General features: G+C 40.7%; 1 protein-coding gene across 4 annotated transcripts in view; it reads left to right on the top strand.

Annotated features, from left to right (window-relative positions):
* Positions 1-26,831, top strand: part of TRHDE (thyrotropin releasing hormone degrading enzyme) — a 393,299-nt gene that overhangs the window by 4,233 nt on the left and 362,235 nt on the right. For all 4 annotated transcript variants that reach the window (XM_061639727.1, XM_061639726.1, XM_061639725.1 and 1 more), the window contains exon 2: positions 7,006-7,279. In XM_061639727.1, the coding sequence (XP_061495711.1) occupies positions 7,006-7,279 (274 nt within the window). The remainder of the gene's footprint in view (positions 1-7,005; positions 7,280-26,831) is intronic.

The raw sequence follows: 26,831 nt of genomic DNA, 5'->3' as shown, positions 1-26,831 counted from the left end.
AAGTGATTTGAAGCACATTGGTCTATTTGCATAATAGTGTATCTCCCTAGTGCTAAGATATCAAACTTGTACTAGTGTTATCTTTACACTGACAGAAAAACTTTGTTTAATTGTGCAATACAAGAAGAAAAAAGAAATGTAGCAAAGTTATAATACATCATTAAGTTTAGCCCAGTCTTGTCTGATCTCGGAAGATAAGCTGGGTTAGGCCTAGTTAATACTTGGATGGGAGACTGCCTGGGAATACGAGGTGCCGTAGGCTTAGAGCAAGGCAATGATAAACCGCCTCTGAATACCTCTTACCATGAAAACCCTATGAATACATCCAAAAGATTCATAGAGTCACCATAAGCTGTGATCGACTTGAAGGCATATAACAACAGTTTTAGCACAGAAATATTTCTGCATAAAGTCTTATTACAATCAAAATAAATTCTACAACATACGGAGAAAGTAGGAACACTTTCTAATATATATTTTGTCATGCTCATAGTATGGCTATTCATATAAAGTTTATTTTTTCACTCTAGATAGTTCTGCAATCTTTTACATACTTACAGGAAGAAAGCTCTGTTGAACTCACTGGGACTTGTTTCTGAGTCGACATGTAAGCTTACATTATTAATTGGGTAGAATTCTAAACTGTTGTAAATTGGCATAGCTTCTTTTTAATCAACAGATCAATACCTAATCATACGTACTGATGATCAAGCACTTTGATTAGGTGAATAGTAAGGTATTTTTAAAAATATATCCTGTGTTGGATTAGAATTCTTCGTTGCATGGTTTTCCTTTCTGAAATGTGAAAAGTTTAATGGAACACCATAATTTAGAATACTCTTTCTGAAGACAAGTGGGTCCAGAAAGTGTGGCAACTCAGCAATACTTTGCAACATAATTTGAAGCTAAAAATTTCATAATTGCTATAGTATTATAAAATAATTGACCAAATAGTAATCAGAATGCAAAGCAAATCTGTCAACAGTTTTAGTCACTATTATGTTGGATAACAATTGGCAAAAACATTTGGCTGATTACTAGTTTTGATAATCCATTTAATAATCCTGTATCACTTTCTAGTAAATGTAATAGTAGCTCCTAAATTCATGCAGGGAAAACTTTTCTTAAGTTCTTTGATGTTTTTATATTTGTCTAACAATATAGCAGACTTGAAATATATTTCACTTATTTTAGGCAAATTTGAGGCAAAACAGTTGTATAGTTTTCTGTGGCCTTACAATGTGATTTCATAGAAAGTTTTACTAACTTTTCCTTATGTAGGGCAGAAAAAAAGGAAATGGACTGCCTTCAAGTTGATCCCATGGCTGCCCTATGAATAGGGTTTTCATGGTAAGCGGTATTCAGAGGGGGTTTACCATTGCCTCCCTCTGAGGCTAGTCCTCCCCAGCTGGCTAGGGCCTGCTCAGCTTGCCACAGCTGCACAAGCCAGCCCCTTCCTTGTCTGCAACTGCCAGCTGGGGGGCAACTGGGCTCCTTGGGACTATGCAGCTGCCCACGGCTGCACAGGTAGCAGGGGATGTAACCCCTGAGCCACTCACTGTGGAGGTGATCTTTAGCTGGCCCTTGATACCCAGGAGACACGAGCGGGGATTTGAGCTCACAGACTCTGGACTCCCAGCCAGGCTCTCCTCCCCATTGTGCTATACCAGCTGTATGTAGGGCAGAACATTTTCCTTAATTCTCTACTATATAGTCATAAGTCTATAACATTATGGCACTATAGAAATGCTTACTTTGCATCTCAGGTTATTTCACCTTTAGTCAAGAAATAAACGGTTAAGCTATTCACTGCAGTATATTTGCGACATTAAAAACAACCTTGAATGAGCACCTTGTACACATTGTCCTGATAATGGTTTGATACAGCATGGGTGAATATTACAATTTTGCTTATACTAGAACAAAACAATTCCTTCCGTCCTGAATGCTTGATTTTCTTTTCTTTTTTCCTTATGTTCCGTAAGGTGTCAAACTAGACAAGTTGTTGAGAAAACATGTCTACCTTTTAAATAGAAGAGGTAGAATTAAAATAGTTGCAAATTACTGTCATCTGTATACAACGAAGCCAACCTGCAAGTCTTTTAACTATAATTACACATTTGGGATGAAATCCTATAATCAGTTAATATGTGTGTAAGGTCTTGTATGTGAGTAACTGGGAGTGCAATCCTGCATACACTTCTCCAGGAGTAAGTCCCATTGAACTCAATGGTTTTTTACTTTTGGGTAAATATGCATAGGATTGCACTGCATGTGCAGGATTACAGCATGGCAGTTAATTTGATTCAACAGTATTGTTCTAATAAATTTATTTATTATTTGATTTATTGCTGCCCTTCCTCCCAGCAGGAGCCCAGGGCGGCATATGAAATCACATTGTATCAAAATAAATTTTGATAGTCAGGATATGTAGTATGTCCTGCATTGTACTGCATATTGAAGTTGCCATGCATTTAGTAACCCACTGTGCCCACTAACAATGAACAAGTTTTATTTCTCCTTCTTTCCTTTATTTTCCTGCAGTATTTGGATGTTGCAAATGAGATTGTACTGCATTTTCATGAATACAATAGATAGAACATAAATGTTTGTTACGGGAAGTTAATGCAAAGAAATGATTGGTCTCTAGCACATGTATTTCAATATAATTCTTTGAGGACTGAAAATGGCATTTTAGGAGCTTACAAGATGAACCCAAATTGTGTTTGCATTTTTACAAATTTGTAGGACAGTACAATATTTCAGAGAGGAGGTCCGGTCTCCTGCTCCCCTGGTACATTCACTATAGTTGCCCAATTTCCCTGCTTTTTAAGGTTTGATAGAAATATGTGTGGACTATAGGTACGTTCTTAAACCACAAGGTTTTTTGCCTATCTGAATTTCTCTGCTTTTTAATCCAGGAGGTAAGAAATGGGATCTTGGGCACGTATGCTGATAATGGATTGATCATTTGCTTGCTTATTGAGTTCAGTGGGATTTACTCCCATGCAGTCATGTTTAGGATAGGTGAAACTTGACCACAGGATGGGGAGGGGAGGAGGAGAAGGGGAGCAGGCAAGAGGGGGAGGGTAGGTTTGATCATTTGCATGTTTATTGAGTTCAATGGGATTTATTCCCATGCAATCATGCTTAGGATAGGTAAAACTGACCATGGGGAGAGAAGCCTGGAGTGGACAGGGGAGGAGGAAGAAGAGGGGAGGAGAGGAAGAAGGGAGAAGGGAGGTCTGATCATTTGCATGCTTATTGAGTTCAGTGGGATTTACTCCTGTGCAATTATGGCTAGGATAGGTAAACTGACCATGGGGGAGGAGGAGGGGGACGAGAAACTAGGGGGAAGGAAGAAGGGGAGAGGGGAGCAGAAGGGGGAAGGAGGGGGGATTGGAAGGAGGAGAGAAGGGGCAAAAGGGAGGTGATGGGAGGGGGGAGGAGGAGGGGAGGGCAGGTTTGATCATTTGCATACTTATTGAGTTCAATATTTTTATTTATTTATTTATTTTATTCAGTTTCTATACCGCCCACAGCCAACGGCTCTCTGGGCGGTGAACAACATAAATATAAAAATACAATAAGATAAAATCACATAATAATTACCGCACACGTAACAGAAATTCTCAAAGCTAAAAACATATTACACAATTAATTTAGTATACCAGAGTGTTATAAATATACTAAAATGTATTAAAATGCCTGGGAAAAGAGGTACGTTTTAACCTGGCGCCGAAAAGAAAGCAATGTTGGCGCCAGGCGCACCTCGTCAGGGAGACTGTTCCATAGTTTGGGGGCCACCACTGAGAAGTGCTTGAAAATGAAATGGACTACCTTCAAGTCGATTCCGACGTCTGGAGACTCTATGAATAGGGTTTTCATGGTAAGCAGTATTCAGAGGTGGTTTACCATTGCCTTCCTCTGAGGCTGAGAGGCAGTGACTGGCCCAAAGTCTGGGGATTTGAACCCTGGTCTCCCAGTTTGTAGTCCTAGGATAGGGAAAACTGACCATGGGGCAGGAGGACGGAGAGGGGGGAGGGCGGAGGGGAGGTGAAGGAGGGGATTGGGAGGGGATGGGGGAGGGATGGAGAGGGGAAGGGAGGGATAAAGGAAGGGAAAGGGAAGTGGCAAGAGGTAGGGGATAGGAGGGAGGAGGAGGGGAGGGCAGGTTTGATCATTTGCATGCTTTTTGAGTTCAGTGGGATTTGCTCATGTGCAATCATGCTTAGGATAGGTGAAACTGACCTGGGGGAGGGGCAAAGGGCAAGTCGAGGGCAGGAAGGGGTGGGGAGGGGGAGGGGGAGATTGAGTGGGTGGGTGGGTAGTGAGCAGGGGAGAAGCCTCTTTCCTTTCCAAAAGGAAAACATTGTGAATATTATCATTCTTTTTCAGGGTTTCCCCCACCCTTTTATTCTACAGCAGGCACATGTAGCCTCCTACCCAAATTTAAACCAAAGCTGCCCCTGGCCACATCCACACCAGACATTTATTTCACTTTAGGCAGTCATGGCTTCTCCCAAGGAATCTTGGGAAGTGTAGTTAGTGAAGGGTGCTGAGAGTTGCTGGGAGATGCCCTGTTCCTCTCGCAGAGCGTCAATCAGAGGGGCTGACTTTTAAACCTCTCTGGCCACTGGAGCTCTGTCAGTGGAATAGAGTCTTCTCTCAGTACACTTCACAAACTATACTTCCCAGGATTCTTTGGGGGGAAACAATGACTGTCTCACGTGAAATCAAAGTCTGGTGTGGGTGTGGCCCCCTGATTAGGCAAGCCCAGCAGCTGTGAGTCTGACTTTAGAACACTGACAGTTGGTTCTTACTGAGCATGCCCAACATTATCATTGAGTTCAAGCCAAAATTTCTTAAATTAATTATAAATCAGCAAGGCATTTTTTTTAACTTTTAAAGTGCAGAAGATGAAGGTCAGAGTATGGGGCAAGGTCAGTAATAGGATTACAGTTTCTCTGAACATGGCTGATTTTTAATGAATTTCAACAGATTATGAGAACTCTGACGGGAAAAAGTCTAAAAGGGGTCTGGCTGTCCCCCCTCTCTTTTTACAGTTTGAACTCTCGATTCTCTCTGACTGTTTTGTGTAGCATCATGAAAATTTAGAAGGTTGTTCAGCAAGCATTTCTGAGTTCAGGACTATAAGCTTTGTAAAGTTTTGTTTTGAAATGAGCTAATTGGAAGGATCAGAATGGCATGGAGGGTATTTTCAGTTTAACATTGTGGAATGCAAAACCCCCATGCTGACTATAGTATATAGTCGCTCTCGTGGCTGCACTTCTGTACTTGCGTTGTTGAAATATGTAATTTTACATTAGATCCAGATAATTATCTGTTTCAGACAAAACGCTGAGCCATGGCCTTGGGCTTTCACATGCCCTCTCCATGTATGAGAGGATGAGACTGACCACTTCCACTTTTGGTGTTGCATAAACCATAGTTTTCCAGTACATCTGAATTTGAGAAATTGTGGTTTATTCTAACTCTGCTTAGTTAACAAGACAAGATGTGAAATTGGCACTTTATGTTGGTTTGTTTGAATGAGCCACATTTAGAATAAGCCACAATTTCCTGAGTTCAAATGTGATGGGAAACGGAAGTTTTTTTCCCCAAAAGTGGAAACTTCCAATATTCTGTCTTCATGAATGAAGGAGGAATGGAAGGGGAGCCTATGAGCCCGAGGCTTGCTGCAGCTCATTTTCTTAGCTTTATGTATGAACTGGGTCAATAATCCTATATGACTGACCTTATTTTTCTTAATGAGGCTTATTTTCTTAAAGTTAGAAATTGTATTAGAAAAATATAAGGAAATTGTTACTAGTAGAGGCAAGATTTGTTCCATTCTGTCATTTAAATTTAACTTATTAATTACAATTATTTATATCCTACCTTTCAGGATATAAATCTTCCCAAAGTGTCTTGCTAATAACAAAATACATTAAAAAAAACCTCAAACAATATTAACATATTAAAAATCTTCAGGATCCTTCCCAGAGGGCGGGTGGTGGTAGATGACAATCTAGCTGGAACAGGCTCTGATGTCACTTCGCTTGCCTCTACTAATAGTGAGACTATAGAAGCAGATTGCTTAAGAATTTGAACTTAAAATGAAAAAGCATCTCCTTCCCCCCTGCCCAATTGGAAATTTATTTTGAAATAAAATATGAGTGTATGTAATCATAGTCTGTCATATTTTATCAATTCATTGATGTTCAGATGGTTGTTTTGGAGACTTTCAATTACATGCAATACACAACTTTGCCACTATATTGGATTTTGAGAAGGTATCACTGAGACTCACAGGTATCATCAGCTGGAAATAATGACCCTCCAGGGTATTCTTAAGCACAAATATGTTATAATGCTCAAAGAAGCCAGTATAAACTGTCAGCGCTGGAGGCCCTAGAGATTTCCTTGACGGTAATTAAATCATTGATGTAATAGTAGTTATTTGTTTTACTTTGTAGGGGTTAATACTGGCTAATGTTCTGTTGGTTGATATGGTTTGCAAGCTGCCCTGGAGGCTTTTTAAAGACATGTTGGTGGGGTTTAAGTGTGAAGATAAACAAATACTATCTGTAGTGCTCAGAGTTTGGAAAAGTTACTTTTTTTGAACTACAACTCCCATCAGCCCCAGTCAGCATGGCCACTGGATTGGGCTGATGGGAGTTGTAGTTCAAAAAAAGTAACTTTTCCAAGCTCTGGTGTGCTTCAGTATTTATTTAATGCCAGTGTCATTTGTTGAACATTGTTCTTAGCAAAGTGTAGTGTGCTGCATTACACAGATACATTTGTGCAGCAGGTAATTAGAAGTCAATCTGAATGGAAGAACTTAGTTGAAAATAAAAAATGATGGGGATACTTGGTGGTGCTTCTGCAATTGTTTGCGGAATGCATTGCATTCTATTTTTTCTTTTATATTTCACTATTGTACCAGCATCTTTGTGTTAAGATCTGAACAGAATAAGTTATTTTTCCTCTTTTTGTCTTCAGATTTCTTGCAGTTACACAGTTTTCTCCTACCCATGCCAGAAAAGCCTTTCCTTGCTTTGATGAGCCTATCTACAAGGCCACATTCAAAATCAGCATCAAACATCAAGCAACCTATTTATCTTTGTCCAATATGCCTGTGGAAACTTCTGTCTTTGAAGAAGATGGATGGGTTACGGATCACTTTTCACAGACTCCACTCATGTCCACATATTACCTAGCCTGGGCTGTTTGCAACTTTACATACCGTGAGACTACTACAAAGAATGGGATTGTGGTAAGTATTTTTTAAAAAAACATTTTCAGATTACATAACTTTATTGAAAACTTCCTTTTTTTGAATTGAAAATGACATGCTCAGATAAAATGCTTGCATATTCATTACTCATTACATTTACAGCCCATTCTTACCTTCAGTTAATCTTCTATAGCAGAGATAGCATATGATCAGGCTATTAATATCTGCCTTAAGCTTTCATTGCTGCTTTCAAGTCTGAACAAGGGTTATACAGATGTTAACATGAGGAATTTGTCACTCTTAAAAGTGTTGAAGTGCATGGTATTTCCTCCCTTCAGTTAGTGGTACTGAAAGATTTTTACAAGTAAATAGTGCTTTTAAATAAAAATATTTAACCATTTGTCATCATGTACATTGTGTGGGGATACAGGCTTAGACCCGATTGTGGCTCCATGTGATGTGTACACATGATGAAAGAAAGACATGAAGCACTGGTTTCTGTTGCCTTAGTTATCAAATATCCTGTGGTCTTAAAAGCATTCTATTTTCTGAAAATTCACATTTTCTTTAATATGTTAAGTCCATTGTGATTCTGGGCCACCACTACGCATGAAGACAGCATGTCTACAACTTGTGTGATAGCATGAAGATCACAGCGAGTGACACAGTAGCTACTGCTGGAATTTCGTTGATCAACTCCGTTTTTGTTATACAAAAATCTTAAAAGTAATTATTTTTAGTAACAATAGCTAGTATTTCTATCGCATGACAAGGTTCTGAGTGTTTAATTTTGCCATTGATTCTTTCTTGGGATTTATTGAAACTGCTTAGATGAAATGCGAGGTTTTGAAAGAGATTTTTAGCCACACTGTTGCATCATTGAGGAGTAGCTTTGTAATGGTTTGTAGAATACAAGCCAAGGTTGTGGAAAAACACTTCCCTTTAAAGACACTTTGCAAGTATGACTTTTCCATTCACAACCTTCACTTGGTTCTCCACACTGAAGAAAACATTTAGTTGCCCTGAAACGTGGTTTAGGCTTGTTGGCAGTGATTCAGGAGTTGCTATATACGTTTTAAAAATAAACACAAAACCTGTTTATGCCAGTTTTGTTTTGTTTACAAATCACATGTGCAGAACTGTGTAATAAGCCAAAATATACACCAGAAATTCTGCCAATTAAATGGTTTATTTAAAAAAAAAAATCTCCTGCCAACTCACATTTCTGTTGAATGCTCAGGGAAAAAAAATGTTCCTTTGCAGCAAGAGTAATCCACCTAACAAAAATAGATTTGTGTTAGAAATAGAATTGCAAAATGAGGCTTCGGTCAAGCATCTCTTGTATTCCTGTGAAAAAGATCGTTGTTTTTTTTAAATCACTGAACTCTGCAGTGTCTTCCCTTTGGTGGTGCTGGTACTGTATGAAAGCAAGTAGTCAGGATCTGTGGGTGGGACTTTTCCTAGACATGTAACACAATCCTATGTATGCTTACCCTGAAGTGGGACATCCTAACCTAGTAAATGTGTGTTGGATTTCAGTCATCTATTTGTTGGAATGGATATCAGAACCATCATTAAGCACCTTACAATTCTGCTTAACTACCAAAATGAACTACGTATTTCCTCTCTTTTCATAATGAGTGTCTCAGAAATGTTCCTGGAGAAATAGCCTAAGGATTCTGCTGCTTATTCCTTGAATTCCACTTGGAGCTCTATCTAAAGTCCAAATCATAGCCGCCTTGGCACTTTACTTATTAGTTTTATTTTAGCTCTATTGAGTAGTGACTAAAAATTGTCCAAAAACAGTCAGCAATAACTAAGTGTGATAATTTGAGGGTTATTGGCTGCACTAAAATGATTTGGTGGTCTCATTTTAATTCATCAGTACCGTCAAAAGATCTGGGCTTAATTATAGTACATCATGACTATGCAGCTCTTAAGTGATTTGGTCAGGGGAAACAAAGTCTTTTTGCTCTAGCCATCAAGTGCTCTTGCTGCTTGCTATTGCAGAGGTTGTGTTTTTACCTGCATCAGAAAAAGAGCTGATGGCTTGCACTTGAATAGGTCTCAAATTCCATGAAGTAAAGATCAGTGAGGCACAAGCACATTCATTTGTGAGAGCACTGTAAAAATATTGTGGATTAACAAAGCTCATCCTTAATGGTCCTTGGCTCATAGAAGTTTCATATAAAGCAAAACATCAGGTGCAACAATTCTATGTGCAGTTGGTATATAGACATGTTGCAGTTCTCACTTCAAGTGTAGGTAATATATTTTGAGGGAAGGGATGAAGGACATTAATTTTTAAAACTTCAAGGGTCTGTGTGGAAGGAGAGGTGCCTCACCAAACAGGATGTGTAAAGTCATGGGCTGCAGTCACTTGTGGGTGACAAAGTTCCATACACTTCACTAGGCCAGAAGACCAGGGTGCTTGAGAACAGGTTGTGGGACTTGCACATGGGCAGTGCTTGGCTTACTCTGAACACTTCGGATATTATTGCAAGTTTACAGCTAGGGTTTAGTAAGTATTTGGCTACCATATAGCACTAAACTACATAATAGGGTAGGAGTGGTACAGAACACAACTACCCTACATGGATAGGCATTCATAATTTAATAGATATGAACATTGTCTACTCAACCCATCCTTGAAACAGGACCATCACATCATATCACATCTTTACCATATTAAGGGCTCTTAATAAGCTCAGCTTATTTTGACTAAAATGTGTCACAAAGTGAGAATAGAGATAGCTAAGGTGCTCTGTCTCCCAACTGATTAATAACAATAACAGCATAGAACAGCCTAAATTGGCCAAGGAAATGACCCCACATCTTATAGGGAAAGCCAGACTTTCTCCTTTCTTTTCCTCATTACTCATCACCTCACTGCTAATTTGTTATGGGAGAAAAGTCCTTCAAAATGCCAATATAATCCTTATTCTGAAAATGATTCAAGATTGGCCAGCTGAGCCACAACCAAGAGAGAACTTTCTTATCACTTTGGCATGGTCATTCTCCTCAGTGTGCCACCTTTAACTAAATGGTACTTCAAACTTCCTTACAAAGGAACAAAATCATAAGGTACTGGAGAGAGGGGGATAACCAGTTTACATGCATGTGTGCAGCAACCAAGGGTCATCCTTTGCAAGGTAAGAGGAAGGGAAAAATCTGTCCAGCTCTATTTACCTTGGCTCCTAGATCCCCTGCAACCCCCCTTGTTATATCTGTTTTATGGTGCACATGCATGCCAATGTTAGAATGATAGTGCTACACTTGATTCTTAGGATGCTGTTCTAGAGTGGAGTTACCAATCTTTTCAGACCAGTGGCTCAAATCAAATTTTGAGAGAGTTGTGGACACCAGTCACAAAATGGCTGCCATGGAAGTGTGGCATGCACAACATGACTGCTGTGGGGAGCATGGCATAACATCAAATGTGAGAGAGTACAGTCATTGCTGCTTCAATCCCCACCCCGTCCCCAGACAATCTCATGCTTATTATAGGAAGTTAGCTATGTCCTGCAAGTCCTGATTGTAGAGATATATCTGATAAAGAATACCCTACCCCAAGAAGCCCGCTCTGTTCCCTCCCTGATGGTTTTCCGGAGACTTCTGAAAACGGTCTTGTTCCAGAGAGCCTTTGGGAGGGACTGCAGGTAGAGCCTGACACCGATTTTATGCCTTCTATGTTAATTTTTACCTCCGTAGTCCCTTCAGTCCACTCACTATATATGCATATATGTGTGTATGTGTGTGTATATGTATATATATTATTTTATGTATTTTAATTGTATTTTATGTAGTTTAATTTATTTTAATGTTGTGATTTTTATTGTGTACAATTTTATTATGTACGTATTTTATTTTATTGTAAGCTACCCTGAGTGCCCTATTATAGGGTAGAAGGGTGGGAATAGAAATATTTTAAATAAAAAAAACCCCTCTGCTTTCTGCAATGCGAAACTTAGTCTGCCATCCTGTATTCACTTACCTGGCATTAAGCCCCATTAAACATAAAGAAACTATAGTATTTGTATACTATAATACTATAACTTAACTATCCAATGAATTCTTAACGAGTGCCTTGCTTTAGGGCCTGCATAGTGGGAGACATGTCTAAGCCTCTTTGCAAAATTTTCACATTTTGTATTTGCTATTTGGGGAGGGATTCTTTAACATTCACCCACACTTATTGTGCAATAGTATTTGCAGAAAACAACTTCTGGAAATGGTTTATCTCAGATGAACCCAGGAGAGAGACATCCTGGTTGCTAGAAAAAAAGGAAGGGAAAACTATGGAGATTCCAAGGACCACTGGAAATAAGACAGAAGTAGGAAATGTGCAGTAAAGGTGAGGGGAAAACAGCAGCTCTTTAGGGCCCCAGGGACTCCGTGAGTTGTTTGGAGATACAGCTGTTCAAGACACAAAGTGAAGTTAAAGTGAAGTCACAGCACTGACTTCACTCATTGGCTAAAAACACTGACAGGTGAGAGCAGCCAGGCTGGCTCATTTCACAGGAAACGTGTACCTGTGCATTTTGCTTCATAACTTTATTTATATGAGGGCTAGCAACTTACTTTTTTTAAATAAAAGGTTGGAGTCTGGGACTTTGCCTGGGGGCATCAGTGAAGGCCTTCGCTGGTGCCATGGCACCCATGCTGCATTGATGACTCCTGTTAGGTACTCTGGACCATCCTTCTACCTTCCTACGCTTACAGACCCTTTTTTGTATGCCTTTTTCAGCATTGACTTAGCAGGCCTGATGATTGCTGGGAGAGGAACTGACTCAAGGTGTGTCTTTTTGCATTGGCACTAACAGATTGTTCCCTGTGGTGCAGACCTAGGCTGCAAGTATTAATACAACAACCTTTGAAAAGGTATCTAGGTCCAACTTTTTTGAAAGTAGTGATGTTTTTGATCATACACACGATGTTAATCTCTTTTGCATTGAAAAGCAACAACCCAAATGGAAGATAAATTTCTATTTGTAGTAGTAAAATAATACTAAGACTTTGGTCTGTGATAGTCTGTGCTAGGATAATTTAAAAGACTGAAATATCATGCCAGTCTACAAGTGAGCACTATTCCTCTTTCAATAGTTCACTTTAGATGCTTGAATTCTAGAGGAATAATTGGAACTGAACAGCTAATTTAACCTCTTTTCCATTCCTGGAGAGTTTGTAAGCAGTTCACATTTCTTCCACTTCATTTGTTATTCAGATTTACTCAACAATTATCATTCTGCATTTTTGGGCTGATTGCAGATATTTTACACTTGAGGCCTGTGTTGTGTAATACTGATAAATCATGCATTCATGCAGTGCAGGAATTTGGCTTCTGTAGATATTTTCATCTGTAAAAATGTATTCACTATAAGACTTTACTAGAAGGTGAACACAAAGGGATTGGACATTGACATAATAAATTAATCTGAAATGCAAATGAATATTAATAAAAATTCAAGCAGGTCGGTGTGCTATAGTAGATTAATGGACACTTCCCATTTGGGGTGGAGTATTTCAGTACAGGTAGCACACTGGTTTTTTTGTGAATGCATAAACAATTCTAGACACTGGTTACTGTCATTCTAGTACTTCTGTAAGCTCAAGTCATTAAAAAATTACAGTTTGCACTTTGATACAAAGCCAGCTTTCTAATAGCCACCCTTACTTACCAATGTTTTGCTGTGGTGTACAGTTTTTGACTAAGTTCTAGGTCACATACAATTCCCTGAGGAGTAAAGCTGTTGCTCAGTAGAAATTGCTGAATAGATGTACTAAGTATCTTTACTTTTAACACATGCACTTATGTTGGTAAACATAATGAACACAAGCAACATGGAAAGTGGGTGTGTGGGAATCTGCCACAAGATAAATGTGTAGTGGTGGATAAGAGTGTTGGGCTTCGGCCAGGGAGACTTAAAACTGAATACCCCACATCTGAGCTTCTGAGAGGAAAAGTAGGATACAAATATGATAAACAAACGTACAGTGTTGTAGTAGTGCTGTAATGATATCTGTGAGCATGGTATAAATAGGTGGGAAAGCTGTTGATAGTGTGATATGCTTGGCATTGTTGGTTTTTCACATTATTTTTGGATTTTCTTTATTAGCGCTTTTGATCAAGCAGATCAAGAAGCAGCCTTCCCACATTCATGCCTCCCACAACTGTGTCAGCGGGCTGTAACATCCATTCCCACAAAGTCCTTCTGATATTGAAATGATCATATGGGAATATCTATCCATAGTTGGTAGTGCACACAAAATGCATCCTTTGTTTAATTTGGGAGTGTGCCTGCTGATTTTTGGAGAGCGTCAGAAACCAGTAAGACATCTTGCTGCTTTCTTAGCCTTCCATAGGTTTAGCATGAGATCTGAAATAGTTCCCACCCTTCTCTAGGCTTGGAAGAATGGCAGTGGTTCTTGTAGAATAAAAAATATGGCCAGCAATAATAAGCTGCCAAGTGCATTTGTGGACCCCTGGCTTTTTCCTCTCATGGAACTACAGATCCATATGTTTGTAAGGTAATCGCACATCCCAACCTCTAGCTTGAGTAAAAGCAGCTGGGATGGGGGAGAGTTGGGAGGGCAAAATGTCTGGCAGAGGAATGTTTGGTAGTTCCTTCCCTCCTTTTTCCCCTCTGATGTGAGTTGCTTCCTCCTGAAGGCCTTTTGTAAAGAAGGAACAACAAAAACTGTGAAGTTAAAATCTACCTTAATGCAAACACAGTGCTCCAAACAAAGTTAAGGTGCAGTCATATAATTACAAAATGATATCAAAAATTTAATATGTATATGAACAGCCAATACAAAATCCCTATAAATATTTTCATATAATAATAAAAAAGGCCAGCAAAATAATAGAAAAATCAGTGCCCATATACAATAAAATACAAAATATATGATATAGTCAAGATAATATCAATCTAGAGATAAAGGGCAACTTGTGAACAGTGGGATAGGCATAAGTCAATGCCCATATGTAATAAATTGCAAAATGTATAACATAGCCAAACGCGTTTCGACAATTAGTCTTCTTCAGTGGCTTTCATGATGAGTATACATTTTGTGTATTATGTTCTAAGATATGAACTGATACGTGGGCTATTCATTAACTCAATTGTTCATTTCCTTTTGTCAGTCAATTGTAAAAAATATATTGACAATTTTGCCAACGTAACATATCCCAGGGATGTTGCTGTATTTTAAATATCTAATCAGCCAAGTAATTGTAGAAGGGTAAGCCTGCAAAAATTGTCATATCTTAGAACATAATACACAAAATGTATACTCATCATGAAAGCCACTGAAGAAGACTACTTGTCAAAATGCATTTGGCTATGTTATACATTTTGCAATTTATTACATATGGGCATTGACTTATCCCTATCGGCCACTGTTCACAAGTTGCCCTTTATCTCTACATTGATATTATCTTGACTATATCATATATTTTGTATTTTATTGTATATGGGCACTGATTTTTCTATTATTTTGCTGGTCTTTTTTATTATATGAAAATATAGGGATTTTGTATTGACTATTCATATACATATTAATTTTTTGATATCATTTTATAATTATATGTCTGTACCTTAACTTTGGAGCACTTTTGTAAAGAAGGGCCATCAGGCCTTTGTTACTCGCAGCTGCAGTATAATAAGTAGTTTACCCTGAGTAAGATTGGGTAGATGCAGGGACCTTTGTTGTGGCTGAAAACTCCAAAATGAATGTTGCTATGCATTTTAAGTTTTTAGCTTAACTATTGATGAAATATTTCTTGGAAATAGCAGCTTCAAGCATACTTGTCAGTTAAATTTCTGAGCTCAGTAAGAGAAACCTTGAGAAGAGACTATTACAGAATGTATGCAAGCTCTCTTCCCTTTTGTGCTACTACCTAGTTTCTATATGAAATGAGTTATTAATTAATGAGGTATACTGCATGTAGTGTAATCCAGAAATAATGCAATCAGAATGAAATATTTAGCAGAGGTCCTGTCTTTACTCTGGCTAGAATGTCAGTCACTAGGTGCGAAGAAATGACTTCTGCAAACACAATCGACTGTGGCAACATGTCACTCTACTATTAATTTTTTAGTAATATAAAGCAGAAATAAGTTTAGGTTAAAAGTAAGCATTAACAATAGTAACTTAGGGGTGAGGGGGTCAGAGGCTCTGTTGACAGCTGGGCTATTTAAAGTCCTAATAATACCGTCCCTGTCAGTCATGATTACTTCAATAATAATAAATAAATAACGCTAGGATGGGTTCGTGAGTGAGTCAATGCATTGCAGTAGAGAAACCCAGCAGGTTGTCAACAATACCTTGTTTTTAAAAATAACCTCCCCTGACAACACCCACACAGCCTGAACCTTACTGTGTGTATATTACATAATAAACATAATATGAAAAGGTGTGATTATACATAACAATGTATTGTATTAATCTGACTTGGGGAAGTATTATGGACTTGTATGAAACTTTGTTTGTCAGCCTGAAGTTTGTCGAACCTAGTTTTTGAAATGTCCTAGGTAGAAACTGTATTTCAGTTTCTGCTCAGTCAACTTTACAGATTTTTTTTACTAACAGATTTTGCACACATAGTATATGAGGATAATATACGAGTACCTTTCACTGAACATATGGAAACATAGCACTCTGTTTTACTGAAACTTGCAGAACTACCTGTGCCAGTTCTATTAAGTAGATGGTGATTGCAAAGCAACAATACTTAGGTATTTGAAGCTACAACCTTTGTTGTCTTTGGGACTTTGCTAGGAACCAAAATGTCCTAGCATTTAAAACCACATTATCTTATCACAGGGAAAATGTTATTCCACAACCTGTTAGGGTGCAGTTATTCTATTTGTGAGTTGTATGACATGCATCTATAGAAGTGACCCAGGCATCTCAGGTAATGCTGGTGATATCATTGGTAGTGATTAACATGCTTCTCTGTGCATATTGAACTCATGTTTGCATAATTTTTATTTTTAAAATGTTGGCATAAAATAGGCATGAATCAGGAAATGCCCAGTTTAAGCCTCTACTCGGCCATAAACTAATTTGGTGGCCTTAAGCAAGTCACAAGTTTCTCAGCCTTAGACTCCATCTGCAATACATGGATAATAATACTGGCTTTGCTTAGAAGGTTGTTGTAAGAATTACCGAGATAATATGCAATATGGCAGAGTGCAGCTGTTTTTTTGTTATTCTTCTTATTAGAAAATATAAATGGTGTGTTAATGACTGGTGTGGGCGCCACCATTTAAGAATACAGTTCTCTTTCTATATCATGCAAGATTGATAATACCCATATAGCCATTAAAAATAAGAGAATTCAGCTGTACCACCATACATTTGCCATTGCCCAACCTTTTGCTCATTTTCAAATGCTTTAGAACTGAAGATCATGTGTTCCCTAAAATAAAAAGTAGCAGACAGCATGACTATTCTACCCCCCCCAATAAGCTTATGCCCTCTCCTATAACAAGTAAACAGGATATCCTGTTGCTGGCATGGGAATCCCTTTTAATACAGTATATTACCATTTGGAACAGTATAACTTAACAGCATTTCCACTAAAAAAGCACCCTTTTAAGCAAACTAAAATAAATTTTCCAGTCAGCAGTAACACAGATAAAAACACAACTAAACTGTGGGCTCATCCAGACGACTGCAAAATGTGTGACATGCCCGCTATGTGTGTTCATTATTTTTCGGTCGTCCAAATGATGTCTCGCGCTGTTACGCATTTTCGTGGGTTAAATCCGCTCCTTGCAAATACCGGCAAAAATGCGATTTGCTGTTTAAAATCGGGAATCATCCGCTGCGCCTTCAGGAGTTAGGATGAAATACCGCGGACTTTACAGCTGATGGGCGGTTCTTGGGCGTTTCCCCTTGCCCCTTCTCCTCATTCCAGCCAATCACGTATCTGCACTTTTGCGCATGTGCGAGAATAAGCCCGGGAAAATTGAACCAATCATCGCAATGGTGGGGTGTTGGGGGGGGGTCTGCAACTACTGCGCAGATGCATTTTATTTTTTGCCAGCCTGCAAACTGGGCGGCCGCTCTGGGTGAGATCTGCAATGCACAGCAAGCGAGAAAGGGGGGGTGGTTGGTTTCAGCCTGCCTCCGGAAAGCTTTGTCAATTTCATTGTACTTGCTGGGGTTTTTGCTTCAAATCAGAAAAGCATACATTCCTTTAAGTGTAATATGGCAAATACAAACTTAGAAAAGGGCTTCTGGTCGGTTTCAAGCCTGCTCCCTAAAGCTTTGTCAATTTCATTCTCTGTGGGAAGGAAAGGGAGAAGGAGTGGGGGTGACACATTTCTTGCTTTTTTGGAGAAATAAGTTCAATTGCCAGCGTGTGTATCTCCTTAAATATCAATAAAGGCAGAAAAGCATACATTCGTTTAAGCATAATATCGCAAGTACAAACAAGGCAGGCATGAAACTGACCAGCAGCCTTTCCTTCCAGGCAGAACTCTTTTACAGCCATATTGTGCTTCGTTGCAAAGGGGGAGAGGAGCATACGTAATTTTTTTGCTGACCAATTGGTTGATAGGAGGAGGTTTTAGAGGCGGAGCTTGGAAAAAGCGAAAAGAATGTAGGGGTCTTACCGCTGCGTGTGTGGGTGCAAAAAAGCATTTTTTTAATTGGGAAAGAGCGAAATAAAAGGCAAAGTGAGGACTATCAGATGACAAACCGAATATGGAAACCAACAGCCAGAGGATTTTTATTGCTCATGCAAATAACTTTTTCAAAACGTGGTTGCAGAAAGCCAGTTGTAAAGGCTTGATTCTGTGACTGTTTCTCACTGGATATATTGCTATGCATACTCCATTACTTTTAATTATTGTGAAATATAAAGATATTGGTAATTAACATTTTAATTTCTTCTGTCATACCTCTCTATTGTCCATTGAGAAGCTTGATTATTTGTAAAGCCTGAGGTACCGATAAACCTTGGTTTTCCTCTGGAGATTGAGAAAGATTTGTTTTGAAAGTGTTAGCCTTTGGCAAATAGGGTTTTAGGCTTTATTGTTAGACCGTGAGGGACTGAGGCACGGACTTGGGAGGAGGTGAATAAGAAATGGAAGAATGGAATTGGGAGACAAAACTGGTTAGACTGGCTTGAGTTTGGGGCTGTCAGTTTAAATCAGAGTTTGAATCTCAGGCATTGCAGTCTTGCCCCATTTATTTGGCTCAGGTCTTGCCTGCCAGCACAGAAGGTGTGCTTGACAAGCATGAAGGCAGACATTTGAAGTTAGATTCCTGCCCATTCTAGCAAGTTAATGCTGGGGTTTTTTTTGCTGGTTAGTAATCCTGCATTCTAAGGATGACAAGATGCTAAATGGCCTCAAAACCTGTTTGGTTTGTGTGAAGAAGAAAAGGGGGGAAAGCATGTAAACTGGGATGTAGATTCTTCAGTGAGCCTTATGCCCAACTTTCCATTTCTGATTAAGGTGAGTGGCTGTTGAGTAGATGCAGGTGTACTTGGGTACCATCAAGTTTCTCCTTCCCCAGCCTGTTACTTTAGCTTTAAGCCAAATGTGTGCTTGTTACTTAGTTAACAGATCTGCTAGTGCACCAGTGCACACTTTTCTTACACATGTATTTGCGGAAAAGCTAATTTTAGAGAATTAGCAAAAGTTTTCTTGGAGAACTGCTCTGGCTTTGACCTTGCTTAATTTGGGGAATTTAGCATGGACCAATATTAGTGTGCTTCCTGTGGAGAGCCAGCAGTAACTACACAGCTGCTGCAATTGTAATATTTATTTATACTTGAAAAAAGGTTTAAAGGTGATATTATGCCAATATAACATGATTTAGAAGCAACAAAAGCAGATTTGCAGCCTGAAACACCACACAGAAACATACAGAAAATAATAGCTTAATATATGCACAGGCAAGCCCACCCACATGTTGCCTGGACCATATACTTAGTTACTGTTGCGGAGCTAGAGGTGGTCACCTAATAAGGAACTATGAGGGCTGGAGTCTTAAAAGACTCTGCATTGCTATGGGAAAAGGAAAAGAACCAGGAAGATGAAAGGCTTACATGTAAAGTAGTAGTTCTGTCTCATGAGAGCCAGATTAGAGGTAGACTTAGGGCTCATCCAGACGGAGCGGGATAATCCAGGTTTTCCATACCCGCTCTGTCAGCTGAGAGTCCTCACTTGCCCCTTTTCCCGCTCCTTTCCCGCATTTTGCTGATATTAAAAACACGCTTTTTTACCGGCCGCACACGCAGCCCGAACATGCGGCATCTTCTCGCTTTTTTCCTGTCCATGCCCACGACACATCTGATTCGTTGGGAAAATATGACGTCTGCTCCCCTCTCCCCTTCCACTGCTATCAGTTCTGCACATGCGTGCTTGAACGCGGAAGCGCGAAAGTTTGAATTTCCTGTGGGCGCAATGGAGGTCATGGCCAAAACCGAATTTGGAGGAGGGGGCCACGAGTCCTCCCGTAGCCTGTGGGGCCCTGGGCAAAATCATAGGTGGCTGATGAAAGGGCGGCATGCAGCACAAAGAACCCACTCAGGCAGGGGATTCGCACCTCCCCCCTAAAAGCCGTGAGCACGCCTGCTTCACAGCTGATGAGCCGGGATCGGGCAGCACAAGGAATTCACTCAGGGGATTCAAACCTCCCGCCAAAGTACCTCACAAAAACCCGATTCACAGCTGATGAGCAGAGAGGGGGGAAGCTGTCCAGCCACTCATCTGGGGATGGGGGGTGCCCCAAGAGCAGGAAGCAGCTTACGAAGCTGCACGGCTACAAAGGAGAAAAACACGCCACAGCCCACCCAGCTTCTCATCGCACACAAACAACACCTATGGTTACAGTGTCCCCCACTTTACACCATGTCTGCTTGGCAAGTCTTGCAGAACTGCGCATTCGTGGTAAACCAGAATAGTTATTCCATTTGGCAAGCGAGTTCTTGGATATTTCCCGTTTCAGCTTGCCAAACACTCCCTCTGGTTACAGTTAGCCATAAGTCAGGATCGCAGCTAATTCCGTTGCTATGGGCGAAAGGCTATAGCTCTGTGACAGAGCACCTATAGCAGCATATCTGCTTGGCAAGTCTCGCAGAAATGCGCATTCATGGTAAAGCAGAAAAGTTACTCCATTTAGCAAGCGGCTTCTTGGATATTTCCCTTTTCGGCTTGCCAAACACTCCCTGTTGCAGCCATTTATAAGCCCCTGCAAGTACATCATAATTTGGGCGCAAAAGTTATTTGTGTTTCCCCTTCCAGTTTCCCCTTCCTTCTGCTGCTTTCACAAATATGCTTTCTTGCATTTCTTCAATCACGTTAATCCAAAACGGTTAAACAGCTTTTCCACCATGACTTCCTGCTTCTGCGCAAACCTGCATTTCTGCACCTGCGCAGTATATCCAACAGCACTGATTGGCCACGTTTTCCCGGGCGACGTTTCTACACAAGCGCAAACGTGCAAAGGACGGGATTGGTTGGAAAAGAGGAGGGGGACTGGGGAACCGCCCCAGGACCGCCCATGCAACAGCGTCATCTCTTAAATCCGCGGTATTGCGTCCAAGCGGCCGAAGGAACCGCGGATGATTCACGCTTTTAAAAAGTGTATTGCATTTTCTGCGGTTGTGCGAAAGCGGATTTAATCGCGCGAAAAAGCGCTTTTGCACTCGGCGTCATCAGGACGACCAAAAAATAATGAGAACACAAAGCGGTCATGTCACACATTTTGCAGTCGTCTGGATGAGCCCTTAGTGAGGTCATCTTGCTTTTGGTGAAAGGGGTGAGGCTGGAAGTTTTCAGACAATGCAAAAAGGAATATTCTTGACCAAATTAACACAAGTCTATTAGCAATATGCCCACATCCTTGATGACAAGTGGATCGGCTTGGACATCTCAGGACAGGCAAAAGGATTATTGATTTAATTAGGGTGGGGTATACTTGTTGGCTGATACTCATTTATTCCCAGTGGGAAGATTGTTGCTTACAGTTAGATGTGGCACTGGAGCCTGAAATTAATTGGGCAAAATGGAACCTTCTGCTTATGACTGGCATGTGTTGGGTTTATTGCTTACTCACACAGTAGGGTTTTTCTGTGTTCACCAAAATATACTCTGATAGCTTAGAGCAAAGCAAAATTGCACATACAGTCTCAGGGCATATGCAGAATTCCAGCTGAACTGATCTTATCGGTAACAGCCTTGGTTAACAGTCTCAGCCTAGAGCTAGAGTACATATGGGCAACCTATGGCCCTCCAGATGTTACTGGACTCCAACTTGCATCAGCCCTAGCTAGCAAGGCCACTGGTCAGGGATGATGGGAGTTGTAGTCCAGCAACATGTAGAGAGCCAAAGGCATATATGAACTAGAGCATCACAGAAGTGGTTGTACTTTACAAGTCCAGGGGGTTGGACTTTATGGCCTTATAGGCCCCTTCCAACTCTACTATTCTATGATTCTATGAATCTGTTTCTGTGAACAGGAAAAAGTGCCACTGATTGCGTGCGTGGGTGTAGGGGACCAATTCTTCTTAGAGGAATTGAGGAAAGCCTTTGAGCCTGCCAGCGCAATTGCCTCCATACCTGAGGCAAGGATGATGGAGACACGTCTGCGAGGTCCTCCTCCTTGGAAGGAGGACTTCATGGCAGTGGAGTGGATGGGGAAGGGGAGGGGAAAGAGCAGTCTCTTGGTTGGGCAATGTCTCATCAGCTGTAACTGGAGCTATAGGGGTGGAGCTGTCACTGTCAACTGAACTGGGGCCTTTGGCTTTAACGCCTTCTGACAGTGCAACACGAGGGCCCTCTCCCAAACCCAGTCTGTCTTCTCTTCTTCATTGTCGCTCCACAATCATTCCACAAGACTCCTGACAAACACCATGTTACATGTTGATGTAGGTAGAAGGGCCCTCATCCTGCTTTTTAGATACCAAAGCAATTTTGGAAGGAGGGACTTTAAAGCAGAGAAGCGTGGGAAGGAGTGCTTAACTCTTTCCCACCCATCATTTGTCATCGTCCATTTCTCCCAGGCTGCTTTCACCCTGTGGGATTCCAGATGTGCATTTACCATTGCAAGGATGTATCTGGAGCTCTACAAGAGGAAAAGCAGCTTGGTGGATGAGGAGGATCTATAGTGGATAAGGGAAGGCTTCAGCAGTGTCTTCTACTGCTGCTTCTTCGCTCAAATTAATTACCCCTTGAATGTGCTTTTCTTTGCAAAAAGTAGCTGCCTCTTTTTATGACTTTACATTTAAAGTGTAATTTTTGCCCCTAAGACATAACAGTTTGAGCAAGGTTTCAGGGCTTGAGAATTAAACCAGTAGATCAGTAGCGATTTTTAAAAATTAAATTTCAGGCTGATCAAACTTCTTTTTGTTGTAATGGTATCTTAATTTTTTTTACCCATACCTAGTCTTTGTGATGTGGTCAGTACAAATTTGAATAAATAAAAGAATCTTAGAACATTTAGTACTTAAAATAAAAAAAATGCAAGTGGGTGTATATTTTAACAGCAAACAATATCAAACTTGCAAACAAATCCACAGAATAGTCTAAAACCCATGGATTGCAAACGGCCTGTTGTTATTTATCCCAGTTTGAATTTGCAAGCTGAAAGCGCTAGAAAAATACTGTACGTACACGGTGCTTACTCTTTTTAAAAAAAATCAGTCAGCAGTTGTAGTACACACAGTATTTAAATGTATAAATTTATTACCATAAATTCTCTGCTGTGAATTGAATGGCATTTAATGAAAAGAGATGCCACATTTAAATACTTCACTTTGGGAAGCAGTTGCAAGTAGGAGAAGTGGCAAATGCACAGAGAAAGATTTTTCAATCTGACTTGAGTAAAGACTACTTTATACGTTATCAGGACTGGCCCTACCATTAGGCTGAGTGAGGCAGCTGCCTCAGGCAGCAGATGCTGGGGGGTTGGAGAGTAATGGCAAGGGGATGGAAGATAGAGCTGTGTGTGCCATTAATGGCCTATCCTGCACACCCTCAGCTAGCCTGCTGACCTCAGATGTGATGACGGATATTGACCTGTTGCTAAAGTTGAGGTAAGATTCAACTTCCAGGCTGGCTTGCTTCTGTATGTGAAAGTGGGAAAGGACACCATCTTGTCCTTTGGCTCAGGCAGCAAAATTCCTTGGGCTAACCCTGCACATCATCTTAATCATGTGATAATCAATTTATCACATGGTAAACTGGATGTCTGAATCCTATATCCCATGATGTATCTCTTGGATTAGGCAATTATTAAGCGATGGGATCTGGACGAGATCTAATTAGGAAGGTGAGAAGCATTTTCAGATACTGACTTACTGTGAAACTGAATGTGTGGACTCACTGTAAGGGTTGCTTCCCTTAACCATTTTTAAAATCTGATGAAGTAAAGGTAAATTTAAATTTTGGGATGTTGATATTGTTGTGTGAGCATTCATATCTTGTGTCTGGATTGTAATACACCACTTCTTCGCTCAGTTTGCTTCTCAACATTTTTTTCAGGAAGGTGTGAATAGTTAGACACATGGGAGTATTCACAAGATTGGTTTAATAGTACAGGGGAGAAGTCCGTTCATGTTGGGTTGGCTTGCAGAAGAAAATGGTAAAGAAAGACGTAAATGTGTGGGGCATTGCTCCAGGAGTATTGTGGGGTGGCAAATAAGTCTACTTCAAGAGAGATTTCCAAAGATATGAATGATACCCAGCAACTCACTGTGAGAAGGAGCCTTCCCCTACATGTAGTTCAGATCTGTAGCAGTGTCTTTAAGCTTGATTGCAACATTTGTACTCCAGTGAGAACAAAAATCGTGGCGGCCTCCCATCAGGGGCAGCCTGTCTATATAGGGGAACTAGGTGGTTGTCTAGGGTGCCAGGTTTAGGGGGAGTGCCAAATTTGAGGAAAAAATTACAAAGTACAAATAAAGTAACAAAGATACCATTATTTCAATTCTATGCGGACTAAAGAGATCGTTCTGTAAGTGCAAACATTTCGGCTTCCCTGACAGACTGATCTCTTCTCTCATCCACCATGCACTGTGGGGCTGATTTGAGGAAGGTGGATGTAAGGGGAAGGGAGGTGGGAAGCCATGTTCTGCTAGCAGGAATTGTTGCAATTGCTCCTGCTAGCAGGACGGTTAGTTGAACATACCATTATTTAAATTCTATGCATGTACAGAGGGAATATGAATTATAAGTATAATAAATAAGGTGGTCCATAAAATAAAAGTAACTGTGTTAACCAGGGCCTTGTTTGGGGGGGGGCATAGATGTCAATTGCCCTGGGCCTCACCCATGCTGGGGGCCACATGAATGCTGCATTGTTGCCAACTCTTTTCTTTCAGAATCCCACTAATTTGAGCATCATAAACCTAAGGGGAAACCCCCCCACAAAACAAACTCTGTTGGTGGTAGTGTCCTTTTGTCATCACAGCACAAGCAACATGGTTGCTCAAGCAAGATGGCTAATAGTAGCAATCCTGCCCAACCATAGTCAGACTTTTTTTTGTGTGAGGTAGGTTAGGCTGAGAATCAGTTACTGGCCCAAAGTCACCCAGTGAGCTTCATGGCTGAGCAGGGATTAGAACCTGGATTTCTCCAGTCCAACACTCTAACCACTACACCACAATAACCCCACATACACTACAGGCCTAGGGTCCTAAGTGCAGAACCTAAAGGCACTTGTGTGCTCATAGAGGCCTATGAGAGTGTCCTCCAAGATCTCTGCTTCCTTTATTACACAATTATAAATAATGGCCACCAGCTTTTCTTAACTCTCACTGTCACAGTTTTCTTAGGCCCTCTGCCATTATAATTGACCACAGAGTCAGAAATTCTGTAGAATACCAGTAGAGACAAGAGAGAGACCTGTTAAAACTGTTCCCTTTCTTCTCCAATAGAACACTAATTAGAACTGAGCGAAGAGTTCTAATTGGACAGGACCAGCAGAGAGGAGAGAAGAGAGAATAGTTTTGACTAGACAATATCAGCAGGAGAGCATGTGGGTTCCAAGGAGAGGAGATAGCAAGTGAGCAACTGTACTGTGCCTCAGTGGAAGAAGAAAAGATAGTTACTGGGGTGGGGTGGGGGAGAAAAAATAATCTAGGCTGGGGGTTCGGGGAGAAAGCAAAATTGGAGGACCCATGGCCTGTGTGGGAGGGAAAGCTTGAGCGTGTGGGTATGGTCGTGTATTTTATTTAGAGTTGATTTGGGGAAATGTCTTGCCTTCTGTGAAATGGATGTTATGTGTGAGGAGAAGACTGAATTCAAAGAAGTGGCTTTATGTTTTGGGGCTCACATGTCCCACCTCAGCCTTTTACTAAGGTTTTTGTGCAAGTTACTTGTCTGTAGGTCTTCTGTGAAATGAATGTTTTGTTTGCAGTAGTAAATATAAGGATTGTTCACGCCCCTGTGGCAGCCATTTTGTGACTGGTCCTGGGGGGGGGTGCCAATTGCATGATTCATTTAGGGTGCCAGTTCCTGGCAGCTAGTTTAGGGCTGCCCCTGCCTCCCATCCTTATTGGGAGTATCCATGGGCATGGATAGAGACGATGACAGTTACAACCTTAGTACTGGGAGCTAAAAGTTGCAATGAAGAGGCGTCTGGGAAAGACAAAGAGGCATAGCCAGCAACAGAAGAGCGTGCTAGAAGTCATCATGGATTGAGGGAAAGAAGAAGGACCCAGTATTCAAAGTTGGAGAATACTGAATACCAAGCCTAGTACCTGAACCATGAGGGAATGGGAAAACCCAGTCACCGCTGATTCCTAGTGGTATGCTAAAAACTGGGAGATGTCTTCAGGGGATTTGGAGTGATATGCCAACAATAAGCTCATATCACCCAACTCTCTCTCTCTCATCATTACATCTGAATCAGGAGAGGTAGTCCAGGTGCTTAACTGCTGCTTAGGGGTGGTAATGGGCTGGATGTGGACTAATAAATTGAATCTGAATCTAGACAAGATGGATGTACTATGTCTTGTAGGTTCTTGAGTCCAGGAGAGGGCGAGTTCTGGATGGGATTGCATTCCCCTAAAAGAATAAGTGTGTAGGTGGGGTACTTCTTGATCCCCCTATTTTGCTTGAGGCTTTGGTGTACTTGGTTGCTAGGAGTGTCTATTTCCAGCTTCAGCTAGTTTGCCAGCTACAAGCCCTTCCTGGATAAGAATAACTTGGTCGCAATGATCAAAGTTCTGGTTGCTTCCAATTTTACTACTGCACTCTGTGTGGGGTTGCCCCTGAATACGGTTTGGAAGCTGCATCTAGTTCAGAATTCAGCAGCAAGACTGGTAGTGGATGTCTTTGGCTGGACACATATGCTGGTCTTCAAAGATCTGTTAATACTGGTTAACACTGACATATAAAGCCTGAATCATCTCAAGGATATTTGAGGATCTCCTCTCATTTTAACCTGCTTGGGTGTTAAGGTCAGCAGGACAGGCCATGTTAGTAGTGTTGGCACACTCTTTGGTTCAAGGGGTGGTGGTACATGAGAGGCCTTCTCTGTGGTGGCCCTCAGGCTGTGGAATAACTTCCCCTCTGAGGTATGTCTTACATAACCACTTTATTTTTTGGACAATTGGTTAAGACA

The sequence above is a fragment of the Rhineura floridana genome, chromosome 8, assembly GCF_030035675.1.
Source record: "Rhineura floridana isolate rRhiFlo1 chromosome 8, rRhiFlo1.hap2, whole genome shotgun sequence".
NCBI lineage: Eukaryota > Metazoa > Chordata > Lepidosauria > Squamata > Rhineuridae > Rhineura > Rhineura floridana.
The sequence above is the reverse complement of the archived record's forward strand: the minus strand, read 5'-3'. Positions and strand labels throughout refer to the sequence as shown.